Consider the following 14,731-nt stretch of genomic DNA (forward strand, 5'->3'; position numbering starts at 1 on the left):
TTGACATTAAATCATTCTCCAATATGTATTTTATTTTGCACACTGAAGTCTGGAAGGGGAGTCAAACAGTTTTAGACAAGATGATTGGTCGTTTTTAATACCTATTACTATTTTTTAGTATGTTTTCGAACTATTTGGTTGGTCACTTATTAATGTACATGATTGTAGTCATTGACTATCAGATTGTTTCAGCGCTGCGTTGTTACATAAACACTTAATGATATCTTTGCTAATCACACAAGAAATGTTTCAGGTGAGTATACATTATATGTTAGTTTCTGTTGTGGTTGCAAAGGTTGGCATGCTGGAAGATTTCAGCACAGATCCTAAGCCACTCCACACTGAGTCCATTCAAGTGAAGACCTCTACTTCCCACCAAGACAATGAAGACCCCAAGAGACATGGCTTCTTCTGGCAATTTCTGCCAAAGATGACATCATACAAGGCTGCGTTTGAAGCCTCAAAGAAAATGGTGAGTTAACAAAAAAAAAAGAAAAGGTATGGTAACGCACTATTGACCTGCCCAACTGGACCTTATCTTCAACCAGGGGTCAGCAACCCAAAATGTTGAAAGATCCATATTGGACCTAAAATAACAAAAATAATCTGTCTAGAGCCACAAAATATTAAAAGCCTTAATAGAACTGTTATAATGAAGGCAACACTTGTGGTGAGGTGGCGACTTGTCCAGGGTGTACCCCGCCTTCCACCCGATTGTAGCTGAGATAGGCACTAGCGCCCCCCTCGACCTTAAAAGGGAATAAGCGGTAGAAAATGGATGGATGGAAAGATGGATGAAGGCAACACATGATGTCCATATTAGCTATATTAGCCTACTATCAAAGGCTGAAGCAAATCTTCGTGGACAAAAATGTTGTATTTTATTACTTATTCTACACATTTTTGCAACATCGGAAATCATTTGTAAAATGGAGGCTTCTAACAGGATGAAGTAACTTCTGGAAATGACTGGCTCACAATGATCAAAAGTATAGATGTGTGAGTCCAAGTTTAAGGAAACGGCAGGCTGTCTTCTTTTAATGGATTTATAACAATCTTTGCCAGCTGGGTAAGGTTTGCTGTGGTCTGGAACAACATGGCACACACCTATGAGAAATGCAGCTAATAGTACATACAGATAATGTGTCATGAGACATGCAAAACTAAATTATATACCAAGAGGATCAAAGTAAAGGATACTAAACGAGCTCAAATATACCTACAAACGAGGCATAATAATACAATATTTTATACAGCTAGCCTAAATAGCGTGATAGCATCGATTAGCTTGCAGTCATGGATTGACCAAATATGCCTGATAAGCACTCCAGCAAATCAATAAAATCAATAAAGCTCACTGTGGAGGAAGATGTGTCCAGCGCTGCTTGCTGGAGCAAATGTCACCGCCTCTGTCCATGGTGCTGAGGACAGAGCACCATCAGACGGGGACGTGGCAGTGCTGACAGCTGGCAGGTGATTACATTTCACGGGTGGTACATGTTAATCTAATTATCTGTTGTCTTCGACGGGAAGCGGCTGGGAGAAGGAGGAGAGAAAGGATACGGACGTGACTGAAAAGTCACGTTCTGGGGGAGAAATACCTTTGATAAAACCTATGTAGATTAAAACCTTTATTAAAAACTGCCCAATTGGCTCTGGTGCCGTGTCTACAGTTGAATCTCCACACTCACCTTTGTGCATTCACGCACAGCATAAAACATTTGGTGGACAAAATTCGACAAATAAAACACATCGTTCTCAACTACGATGTGTTCAATTATCGCTGAAATGATTAGGACAAAACAGCGCTGGCCAAGTCCTCTGAAGCATGTATAACACAAACAGTGGGATTTCTAACAATTAGGAAGATTTGTGTCATGTTTGTTCTCCTACAGAAAATATATTCAAACAATAAATGTTTTTTTTCTTAATCTTTTTCCATTTTCACACATATCTGAAAGAGGTCCAGGGAGCCACTAGGGTGGCGCTAGAGAGCCGCATATGACTCTTAAGCTGTGGGTTGCTGACCCCCGTCTTGAACAAATACTTAACCACTTTTCATTGCAACATATACAAATAATAAAATGATGACAAACTCAAAGTTAGTTATCTGGTCATCATCAAGTTTGCTCTCACTTGTACTTTTCAGTGCGTAGAATTAACGATCCTTAATCCCTCATAAAAGTCCTATAGATCAGGGGTGCCTAAACTTTCTCCTAAATAAAGAAGTTAACCAGGTCATATTGATACCTTTTGTGCACCAAAGATGCTGCGTGGTTCAATACATGCTATCTCAACGAAACATCAACATCTCCGCTTTGTATTATTGGTGACGAAGCAAGTTAGTGTTACTGGGGGACAAAAATGGCCCTTGGATTGTACATTTTTAGCACCCGTGCTATACAAAGCCCAAAACCAGCGAAGTTGGCATGTTGTGTAATTCGTAAATAAAAACAGAATACAATCATTTGCAAATTATTTTCAACCATCTGGATTTTTCTAGGCACAAAGTTCAAAAGCCAGCATCTGTGATGGTATGGAGGTGTATTAGTGCCCAAGGCATGGGTAACTTACACATGTGTGATGGTATGGGGGTGTATTAGTGCCCAAGGCATGGGTAACTTACACATGTGTGATGGTATGGGGGTGTATTAGTGCCCAAGACATGGGTAACTTACACATGTGTGATGGTATGGGGGTGTATTAGTGCCCAAGACATGGGTAACTTACACATGTGTGATGGTATGGAGGTGTATTAGTGCCCAAGGCATGGGTAACTTACACATGTGTGATGGTATGGGGGTGTATTAGTGCCCAAGGCATGGGTAACTTACACATGTGTGATGGTATGGGGGTGTATTAGTGCCCAAGGCATGGGTAACTTACACATGTGTGATGGTATGGGGGTGTATTAGTGCCCAAGACATGGGTAACTTACACATGTGTGATGGTATGGGGGTGTATTAGTGAACAAGGCATGGGTAACTTACACATGTGTGATGGTATGGGGGTGTATTAGTGCCCAAGACATGGGTAACTTACACATGTGTGATGGTATGGGGGTGTATTAGTGCCCAAGGCATGGGTAACTTACACATGTGTGATGGTATGGGGGTGTATTAGTGCCCAAGGCATGGGTAACTTACACATGTGTGATGGTATGGGGGTGTATTAGTGCCCAAGGCATGGGTAACTTACACATGTGTGATGGTATGGGGGTGTATTAGTGCCCAAGGCATGGGTAACTTATACATGTGTGATGGTATGGGGGTGTATTAGTGCCCAAGACATGGGTAACTTACACATCTGTGATGGTATGGGGGTGTATTAGTGAACAAGGCATGGGTAACTTACACATGTGTGATGGTATGGGGGTGTATTAGTGCCCAAGGCATGGGTAACTTATACATGTGTGATGGTATGGGGGTGTATTAGTGCCCAAGACATGGGTAACTTACACATGTGTGATGGTATGGGGGTGTATTAGTGAACAAGGCATGGGTAACTTACACATGTGTGATGGTATGGGGGTGTATTAGTGCCCAAGACATGGGTAACTTACACATGTGTGATGGTATGGGGGTGTATTAGTGCCCAAGGCATGGGTAACTTACACATGTGTGATGGTATGGGGGTGTATTAGTGCCCAAGGCATGGGTAACTTACACATGTGTGATGGTATGGGGGTGTATTAGTGCCCAAGGCATGGGTAACTTACACATGTGTGATGGTATGGGGGTGTATTAGTGCCCAAGGCATGGGTAACTTACACATGTGTGATGGTATGGGGGTGTATTAGTGCCCAAGGCATGGGTAACTTATACATGTGTGATGGTATGGGGGTGTATTAGTGCCCAAGACATGGGTAACTTACACATCTGTGATGGTATGGGGGTGTATTAGTGGCCAAGACATGGGTAACTTACACATGTGTGATCGTATGGGGGTGTATTAGTGCCCAAGACATGGGTAACTTACACATCTGTGATGGTATGGGGGTGTATTAGTGCCCAAGGCATGGGTAACTTACACATGTGTGATCGTATGGGGGTGTATTAGTGCCCAAGACATGGGTAACTTACACATCTGTGATGGTATGGGGGTGTATTAGTGGCCAAGACATGGGTAACTTACACATGTGTGATGGTATGGGGGTGTATTAGTGCCCAAGACATGGGTAACTTACACATCTGTGATGGTATGGGGGTGTATTAGTGGCCAAGACATGGGTAACTTACACATGTGTGATGGTATGGGGGTGTATTAGTGCCCAAGACATGGGTAACTTACACATCTGTGATGGTATGGGGGTGTATTAGTGGCCAAGACATGGGTAACTTACACATGTGTGATGGTATGGGGGTGTATTAGTGCCCAAGGCATGGGTAACTTACACATGTGTGATGGTATGGGGGTGTATTAGTGCCCAAGACATGGGTAACTTACACATGTGTGATGGTATGGGGGTGTATTAGTGGCCAAGACATGGGTAACTTACACATGTGTGATGGTATGGGGGTGCATTAGTGCCCAAGACATGGGTAACTTACACATCTGTGATGGTATGGGGGTGTATTAGTGCCCAAGACATGGGTAACTTACACATGTGTGATGGTATGGGGGTGTATTAGTGCCCAAGACATGGGTAACTTACACATGTGTGATGGTATGGGGGTGTATTAGTGCCCAAGGCATGGGTAACTTACACATGTGTGATGGTATGGGGGTGTATTAGTGCCCAAGGCATGGGTAACTTACACATGTGTGATGGTATGGGGGTGTATTAGTGCCCAAGACATGGGTAACTTACACATGTGTGATGGTATGGGGGTGTATTAGTGCCCAAGGCATGGGTAACTTACACATGTGTGATGGTATGGGGGTGTATTAGTGCCCAAGGCATGGGTAACTTACACATGTGTGATGGTATGGGGGTGTATTAGTGCCCAAGACATGGGTAACTTACACATGTGTGATGGTATGGGGGTGTATTAGTGCCCAAGACATGGGTAACTTACACATCTGTGAAGGCACCATTAATGCTGAAAGGTACATACAGATTTTGGAGCAACATATGTTGTCATCTAAGCAACGTTATCATGGACGCCCCTGCTTATTTCAGCAAGACAATGCCAAGCCACATGTTACAACAGCGTGGCTTCGTAGTAAAAGAGTGCGGGTACTAGCGACCCCGGACTGTTGAAGAACTTGAGCTGTACATCAAGCAAGAAAGGGAAATAATTCCACCTGAAAAGCTTTAAAAAGGTGTCTGCTGAGTTCCCAAACGTTTACTGAGTGTTGTTAAAAGGAAAGGCCATGTAACACACTGGTAAAAATTCCCCTTTGCCAACTTTTTTGCAATGTGTTGCTGCCATTAAATTCTAAGTTAATGATTATTTGCCAAAAAAAATAAGTTTCTCAGTTAGAACATTAAATATCTTGCCTTTACAGTTCATTCAAATGAATATAAGTATCAGCAAATTATTGTATTCTGTTTTTATTTATGATTTACACATTATGCAACTTCACTGGTTTTGGGTTTTGTAGATGCGGGTAAAGGCTCCAGTGGTGTTGTTGACGTCACACCAAGAGGGGGCCATTTAGTGACGTCAATAATCCATGGATTTCTAACTGATGTTATGGGAAACGACTGACAGATTTATTTCTAGGGGAGAAAAAGTACATTGAGAAAACGTGATGATAAATGTTCAGTTGTTTTTAAAGAAGAACCTAAGTTCAGACTGCTCATATCTCATTTTACTGGTAAGTTGAGGTATTGCGGTACAAGGATTTCCACAGTGGCTATTGCATGAAATAATGATGGAAAAATATTTGTGTTATAATTATGTTTGATATATTCCTCTCTAGGACTCCTTATTTTTGCGGGTGCACCAGATACTCCCTGTGTCCACTTTTAAGGTGCGAGACCCGAGCGATTTGGTCTTGTCCGGACCTTTTCTCCAGTTCCTCCACGCTCTTCCACTGGAATACAACTTCGCCCTCTACAGGGACATCTTTCAGCGCTTCGGAACACACTACTACAGTTCTGGGACGCTGGGGGGTCTCTACGACTTGCTCTACCAGTACAACCGAGAAGAGCTCAGCAGTTCAGGTAAACATTTGTTCTCAGTTGATATTTCACTCAGTTTAACAACAAGCATTTAATGCTGTGCTAAAAGAACATCGGTGGTCACTGGAAGGAGTATGATGATCCTCCTGGTAGGGGTGTAACCCTTTCTGGAGGATGCCTGTGCGTGACTAGTTTAACGTGGGGAGACTGCTAGACTGCTGCACAGACAGTCACCACACAACCCTTGACAGAAACAGGTCCATTGGCATGGAGTCCAAGACGACTGGGGACCCTTTTTTTGCTGCAGCCTTCTTCCGCCATTGCAGCCGCTGTGGTAGTTCTTAAATCTACCGTCATCCGCCGTATCCCTGGCTAGGGGGCAGTCAGGTACTAGGCCTTTGCCAAGGACCACTTGGGGTAACAGTAGGAAAGGGCTTAACTTCCTGGTGCCCCAAGACCCCATAGAGGAGCCTCCACTGCCGGATGCACTTTAACGCCATGCCACCTACTCAGTGGCTTAGTGGTTAGAGTGTCCGCCCTGAGATTGATATGTCGTGAGTTCAAACCCTGGCCGAGTCATACCAAAGACTATAAAAATGGGAGCCATTATCTCCCTGCTTGACACTCAGCATTAAGGGTTGGAATTGGGGGTTAAATCACCAAAATGATTCCCGGGCGTGGCCACCACTACTGCTCACTGCTCCCCTCACCTCCCAGGGAGTGATCAAGGGTGATGGGTCAAATGCAGAGAATAATTTTGCCTCATCTAGTGTGTGTGTGTGACAATCATTGCTACTTTAACTTTAACTTTAACTTTAGCCCAGGACACAATTGGGCTAAAACAGACCTGGGCAAAGTAAGGCCCGGGGGCCACATGCGGCCCGTTGAGCTTTTCAATCTGGCCCGCCGGACATTCCCAAATAATATTTTTAGATCGTTAAGAAGTAAACTGTAGCTGCCATTGTAATGTGCACTCATGTTTTTAAATGACTGTAAGTCTTTAACCATACTAAGTATTTCAATGCTTGAAATTTGCGCTTTTGTATGATATTTTAGTGACTAGTGTTGTCCTGATACCAATATTATTATGATACTTTCCTAATTAAAGGGAACCAGAAAAAATTGCATTATTGGCTTTATTTTAGCAAAAAATCTTAGGGTGTGGCGGACCAGTACTTTTCAGAGGCGGTCTGGTACCGAATATGATTCATTAGTATCGCGGTACAATAATAATACCTGTATACCGTACAATCCTACGAGTTATATGGTGATCTAGGTGACAGCAGCTCAGACAAGGCACCAAGCAGTGTTTCCACAGAGTGTCCGCCTGAAATGTGGGTGTCAGGGACAGACGCGGAAGGACATTTTTTCAAGAAAGTTCTAAACCTTAGTGATGTATCACATATATCAGATTGTAGGTTGGTTTATGTTTTACCCGTGACGTTCATATTTCGCTGAGTTTGTTGCATTTTTGTCACATTTGGCTTGATTATAACAAAATGTTATTGAGTAAATGTTTTCTATGAACGATAAAACCCTGAATATTGACAACATATGAACGTTATAAAGTTTTTAGCATTCAATTATACTTTTTATTGTGAGGTTTTGTAGAAGTTTTCCTAAAAACAGATATACCGGCCCCCAGACACATTTTTTTGTCTAAATTTGGCCCCTGAGTCAAAATAATTGCCCAGGCCTGGGCTAAAAGAACATAGACCTTAGACAAGGCTAACGCAAGGAGTTTGGATTATTCTATTTTATTAAACTTTTTTATTTATGAAAAATAAGCCATTTTCTAACCTAAATTCGGGAACTTTAGGTTCCTGCAACCCTTGTTCATAGAGTTAAAAGTTCCTGTTGTGTGGTTTGTGTTTCCACCGCATATCCCAGTTCAGGAAAGTTTATACTCACAAAGCTGAAGACGTATGGACATACTTGCCAACCCTCCCGGATTTTCCAGGAGACTCCCGAAATTCAGCGCCTCTCCCGAAAACCTCCCGGGACAAATTTTCTCCTGAAAATCTCCCGGAATTCAGGCGGAGCTGGAGGCCACACCCCCTCCAGTTCCATGAGAACCTGACTCAGCAATGTTGTGACCCTCTTAAAAAGGACAGTACTGCCATCTACTGTACATAGAATGGAATATAATTTAAATATATTCTACATTTAAGTGCAGTCAAGGAACATGCATTAGGGAGTCTGTTCTGAAGCCCACAGTATAGAGACGTAACTTCATCACGTCGCCTGGTTATTGACTCCAACACAATATATTACACCGTTGACGAGCAAAATGAAGAAATACGCTTGCAAGTTCCAGAACGATTGGAAAGAAGAATTTCAGTTTATCCAGGAGAGTTGGAAGGGGAAGGCGTATGTTGCCTGTAAATTTTGTACAACAGACTTCTCCATTGACCACGGTGAACAGATCCACTCAGTCATGAACGGTCAGCGAAGCACAAAACGTCCGCAGCGCAGCATCGTTCACAACCCAGTATTATGGGCCACCTCGCAAAATGGAGACCCGATGGTGTAACTTATGCTGAGACAAAGATGGCTATGCTGATAGCTGGAAGCAACATCCGTTCCGGATTCGGAGATCGCTCACCAATACACAAATGGCAGAACAAAGGTGGCTCAAATAGAGAAAAGTAAGTGTTGTTGTTTTTTTTTAGTAACCAGCAAGTACAGTACAGTTAGTAGAACAACTGTGTTTTTATCACTGTGTATTTGATAGGTGCCGTCGGAAATTCAACTATTTATTTTAGTTATATATATAATACAATAAATATATATAGCTAAAAGTCACTGAATGTCAAGTATTTTATATATATATATATATATATATAATATGAAATACTCGAGTTGGTGAATTATACCCCTCCCCTCTTAACCACGCCCCCGCCCAAACCACACCCCCCACCTCCCGAAATCGGAGGTCTCAAGGTTGGCAAGTATGCGTATGGATGAGGGGTAAAGTTTATTTCTACTTTGATGCCATGTAAATAAATACACAATATTAGTTTGGATTTATTTTATCAAAGCCTAAATAAATAAAATACAAAGCGATAATATATAAAACAGTATGATTTTAGAAGCGGAGTACACCTAATTGTACATAAAAAGTGAGTCTTTTGACCAAGTGTGTCCACAAAAAAAAAAAAAAAATATATATATATATATATATGTGTGTGTATATATATATATACATATATGTATATATTTATATATGTTGTATGTATGTATATATATATATACACACAGTATATATAGATATATACATATATGTATATGTATAAATATATATATTTTTTTAATCTCTTCATTTTCACACATCACTGAAAGAGGTCCAGGGAGCCACTAGGGCGCCGCTAAAGAGCCGCAGGTTGCTGACCTCCTGCTCCACGCAATCAAAGGAAATATCCCTAAGAGCTTCAAAGTCAGTCTAAATACTGTATATTCCTCTGTAAATGTGGTTAAAAAGAGGCTTTTTGTAGCTTTGTCCATTAAAATAAAGCTTATACAAATAAATACACAAACATTAAACTGCAAACTACTTCAAAGACTACAATACTGCAAACTGGTTTCACTGATCAGCGATCTTTAGCACAGAAATGCCTCACAAAAGTTCCTGCAACTGGAAAGTTATTTTGTCTCCTTTCGTCAAATAGAAGTAAACACGTTTTTTGTGGCATAGGTGAAACCGAGGAGCATGTCAAAGGTTGTTTGGGACGAGAAACAGGATGGACCGCGGTCCTGTACAGTCAACACGGGAATGGACCCATGTGCTCCGACAACAAGATGACTCAAAAATATCAAGGTTTACTCACTAAATTGTTAGTTTTTTACTGGTGAGCATTTCTTAGCATATTTTCTCGTAAAACGTTTTGGTTGTCTGCCCCCAGGCTCGTACATTCGTGCAGCAGAGAAGTCGTTCTCTGCGGTGAGAGGCGGTCGAGCCAGAGAGGCGGCAGCTCTGGCCTGGGACAAGCAGGGTCCGGCTCCTGATCGGACCTCCTACAAGAACTGGGCCAAGTCCGTCCTTGAAAATCCTGCCGTGGTCGATTACAAGGTTTGCATTTTTGGAACTCTTGAACACGTTCATTGGTCAAATTCACAGGAGGCTGGCTTGTCAGGTTCAAACGCCGAACTATCTATTAAATGGGACAAGAAGCCAGGAATCAAACAGACAGGATTCAATTTAGCTCATGAGGAGAGCACGTGGACCTGAAGAAAAAGTTCCAGCGCCTCCCCATTTATTTGGGCATTCCCTGATTACATAGCAGAACCTGCTTCTAAGCGGTGGGGTCACATTATGCAGCAGCCTGGCGCTGGGTCATAAATAGTCAAAACAAAATGTGCTTGGAGTGGTGTCGGGTTCACCCACTCTCTGCTCGTCCGCCTTATCTTCTTGGAGACGTCGAATCCTGATACGGCCCGTCTCATGGCTGTCCAGATATGACAAACAGACACAGGAGCATTCCTTGGCACACAGTGGAGATTTACAAGCTGTCCGCCTTTGCTTGATAAGAACAAGGACAGCTTTGTGAGCACAAGTAGATAGTAACCAGGGCCACCGGTCTTCATGCAGAGCAACCTGGACTGCAAGCAAACAAGTTGTGTGATAACTTATATACAATTATTCTGACACTGACCTGCGTGTTTTCCAAGGTGTTGCCCATGGTAGATCTGGTACGGGGTATCCCCTGTGCAGCCACAAAGAGGAGGCACCTGAAGAAGGCCCTGCTCCAGTATTTGGAGGAGTTTGACACATGCAAGTGTGCGCCGTGCCTCAACAACGCCAAAGCATATCTCTCCGGTACGGAGTGCAAGTGTGCCTGCCAGACTGGCACATTTGGCCCCAATTGTGAACAAAGAGCTCCTGACTACACCTCAGGTATTGTTGACCTCTCAAAGTACAAAACCCTCAAACCAGTGAAGTTGGCACCTTGTGTAAAGTGTAAATAAAAACAGAATACAATGATTTGCAAATCCTTTTCAACTTATATTCAATTGAATGGACTGCAAAGACAAGATACTTAAAGGGGAACATTATCACAATTTCAGAAGGGTTAAAACCAATAAAAATCAGTTCCCAGTGGCTTATTTTATTTTTTTGAAGTTTTTTTTCAAAATTTTACCCATCATGGAATATCCCGAAAAAAGGCTTTAAAGTGCCTGATTTTCGCTCTATGTAAATCCACCGTCCATTTTCCTGTGACGTCACATAGTGACGCCAATACAAAGAAACATGGCGGATAGCACAGCAAGATATAGCGACATTAGCTGGGATTCAGACTCTGATTTCAGCGGCTTAAGCGATTCAACAGATTACGCATGTTTTGAAGCGGAAGGCTGGAATGTGGAGGCAGATAGCAAAATCAAAATTGAAGAAGAAACTGAAGCTTTTGAGCGAATAGCTATTGAAGCTATTCAGCGATCGCCTTCTAACCATCAATTGCATCTTTTGACACTCGTGCAACTTAAATCAGTCGATTGGTGTGTGTTTGTTTGGCATTAAATGTGGGTAGAGGGAAAGGCTGGATGCAAATGAGGCATAACGATGCAAAATGTACATACAGCTAGCCGAAATAGCATGTTAGCATCGATTAGCATGCCGTGCTAATCGATGCACACTCAACGTAAGTCAACTTGAATCCGTCCCTGATGGTGTTGTTACACCTCCGACAACACACCGACGAGGCATGACGTCTCCAAGGTTCCAAAACGGAAAATAACAGAGCTGATTAGACTTGTGTGTGTAATGTGTTTGAGAAAATGGTGGATTGCTTCCCATTGTGACGTCACGGGTGAAAGGTCATCGAACAATTGAAAGGCGTTTAGATCGCCAAATTCACCCTTTTAGAGTTCGGAAATCGGTTAAAAAAACAATGGTCTTTCTTCTACAACATCAAGGAATTTATTGAGGCTTCTATAAGTCTGCTGATAATGTTCCCCTTTAACGTTCAAACTGGAAAACTTTGTTATTTTTTGCAAATATTAGCTTATTTGGAATTTGACGCCTGCAACATGTTTGAAAAAAGCTGGCACAAGTGGAAATAAAAGACTGAGAAAGTTGAGGAATGCTCATCAAACACTTATTTGGAACATTCCACAGGTGACCAGGCTAATTGGGAACAGGTGGGTGCCATGATTGGCTATAAAAGCAGCTTCCATGAAATGCTCAGTCATTCACAAACAAGGATGGGGCGAGGGTCACCACTTCGTCAACAAATTTGTAAACAAATTGAGGAACAGTTTAAAACAGGGGTCGGGAACCTTTTTGGCTGAGAGAGCCAAGAATCCAAATATTTTAAAATATATTTCCGTAAGAGCCATATAATATTTTTTTCGACACTGAACGCATTTTTAAGTGAGACCAATTTCTACAGTATAATAAGTCTCTTATTCTTTGCAATAACATTGTTATTCTGAAGCTAACTGTGGAGGGGGCGTGGTATGCGGGCCTGCAGCGAAGCAGGATGTATCAGGACCGGCCTCGAAATCAGCGATAGTTGCGTAGATGGCCCACCTGGGCCTTGTTATCTAATCACCTGTCGCCCTGTTATAAGCAGCAGCCAGGAGGAGAGACAGGGTTGGGGCTGGAGCCAGAGTGCGAGCGAAAACGAAAAAGAAAAAGACAATTGCTGGAAAGCAACGGAGAGACTTATTGAAAAATAAAAAATATTGCAACCCTGAAACAGGCTTTCATGTCGTATCTTGGTGGTCTGAAGAACCGCCGGGAGGGCAAGCCCTAAACCAACCAATAATAAATAAATCACTTCTCACCCTTAATGCAACTTCTTGAACAAGTGCGGTAGAAAAAGGATGGATGGATTCAAATCCATAAGCATGTTTTATATTTTGAACGTTATTTTTAACACTTTGATTACAAGTGGGATTATTCATTACTTATCGTGTTAAGCAATGTCAGCTCAGATTTATCCGAGAGCCAGATGCAGTCATCAAAGGGGCCACATCCGGCTCGCGAGCCATAGGTTCCCTACCCCTGTTTTAAAAGAACATGTCTCAACAAGCTATTGCAAGGAATTAATGGATTTCCCCTTCTACGGTCTGTATAATCATCAAAAGGTTCAGAGAATCTGGAGAAATCACTGCATGTCAGCGATGATATTACGGACCTTCAATCCCTCAGGTGGTACTGTATCAAAAAGCAAAATCTGTGTGTAAAGGATATCACCACATAGGCTCAGGAACACCTCAGAGAACCATTGTTAGTAACTACAGTTCTTCGCTACATCTGTAAATGCAAGTTAAAACTTTACTGTGCAAAGCCAAAGCCATTTATCAACAACACCCAGAAACGCCGCCGGCTTCGCTGGGCCCAAGCTCCTCTAAGACGGACTGATGCAAAGTGTGAAAGTGTTCTGTGGTCTGATGAGTCCACATTTAGAATTGTTTTTTGAAACTGTGGATCTCTTGTACTCCAGACCAAAGAGGAAAAAAAACCTCTGGATTGTTCTAGGCACAAAGTTCAAAAGCCAGCATGTGTGATGGTATGGGGGTGTATTAGTGCCCAAGGCATGGGTAACTTACACATGTGTGATGGTATGGGGGTGTATTAGTGAACAAGGCATGGGTAACTTACACATGTGTGATGGTATGGGGGTGTATTAGTGCCCAAGGCATGGGTAACTTAGACATGTGTGATGGTATGGGGGTGTATTAGTGCCCAAGGCATGGGTAACTTACACATGTGTGATGGTATGGGGGTGTATTAGTGCCCAAGACATGGGTAACTTACACATGTGTGATGATATGGGGGTGTATTAGTGCCCAAGGCATGGGTAACTTACACATGTGTGATGGTATGGGGGTGTATTAGTGCCCAAGACATGGGTAACTTACACATGTGTGATGGTATGGGGGTGTATAAGTGCCCCAAGACATGGGTAACTTACACATGTGTGATGGTATGGGGGTGTATTAGTGCCCAAGGCATGGGTAACTTACACATGTGTGATGGTATGGGGGTGTATTAGTGCCCAAGGCATGGGTAACTTACACATGTGTGATGGTATGGGGGTGTATTAGTGCCCAAGGCATGGGTAATTTACACATGTGTGATGGTATGGGGGTGTATAAGTGCCCCAAGGCATGGGTAACTTACACATGTGTGATGGTATGGGGGTGTATTAGTGCCCAAGACATGGGTAACTTACACATGTGTGATGGTATGGGGGTGTATTAGTGCCCAAGACATGGGTAACTTACACATGTGTGACGGTATGGGGGTGTATAAGTGCCCCAAGACATGGGTAACTTACACATGTGTGATGGTATGGGGGTGTATTAGTGCCCAAGGCATGGGTAACTTACACATGTGTGATGGTATGGGGGTGTATTAGTGCCCAAGACATGGGTAACTTACACATGTGTGATGGTATGGGGGTGTATTAGTGCCCAAGGCATGGGTAACTTACACATGTGTGATGGTATGGGGGTGTATTAGTGCCCAAAGCATGGGTAACTTACACATGTGTGATGGTATGGGGGTGTATTAGTGCCCAAGGCATGGGTAACTTACACATGTGTGATGGTATGGGGGTGTATTAGTGCCCAAGGCATGGGTAACTTACACATGTGTGATGGTATGGGGGTGTATTAGTGCCCAAAGCATGGGTAACTTACACATGTGTGATG

At 42.7% G+C, this 14,731-nt stretch overlaps 1 protein-coding gene across 1 annotated transcript in view; it reads left to right on the forward strand.

Moving 5' to 3' along the window:
• The first annotated feature begins 253 nt into the window (after window positions 1–253).
• LOC133547868 (complement component C6-like) overlaps window positions 254–14,731 on the forward strand; it is a 107,638-nt gene continuing 93,160 nt past the window's right edge. Inside the window, exons 1-5 of the mRNA XM_061893342.1 lie at window positions 254–472; window positions 5,869–6,112; window positions 9,765–9,887; window positions 9,973–10,139; window positions 10,739–10,964. Coding sequence (XP_061749326.1) covers window positions 269–472; window positions 5,869–6,112; window positions 9,765–9,887; window positions 9,973–10,139; window positions 10,739–10,964 — 964 coding nt within the window. The 5' untranslated portion in view covers window positions 254–268. The remainder of the gene's footprint in view (window positions 473–5,868; window positions 6,113–9,764; window positions 9,888–9,972; window positions 10,140–10,738; window positions 10,965–14,731) is intronic.

This window comes from Nerophis ophidion, unplaced genomic scaffold (genome assembly GCF_033978795.1).
Source record: "Nerophis ophidion isolate RoL-2023_Sa unplaced genomic scaffold, RoL_Noph_v1.0 HiC_scaffold_218, whole genome shotgun sequence".
Taxonomy (NCBI): Eukaryota; Metazoa; Chordata; class Actinopteri; order Syngnathiformes; family Syngnathidae; genus Nerophis; species Nerophis ophidion.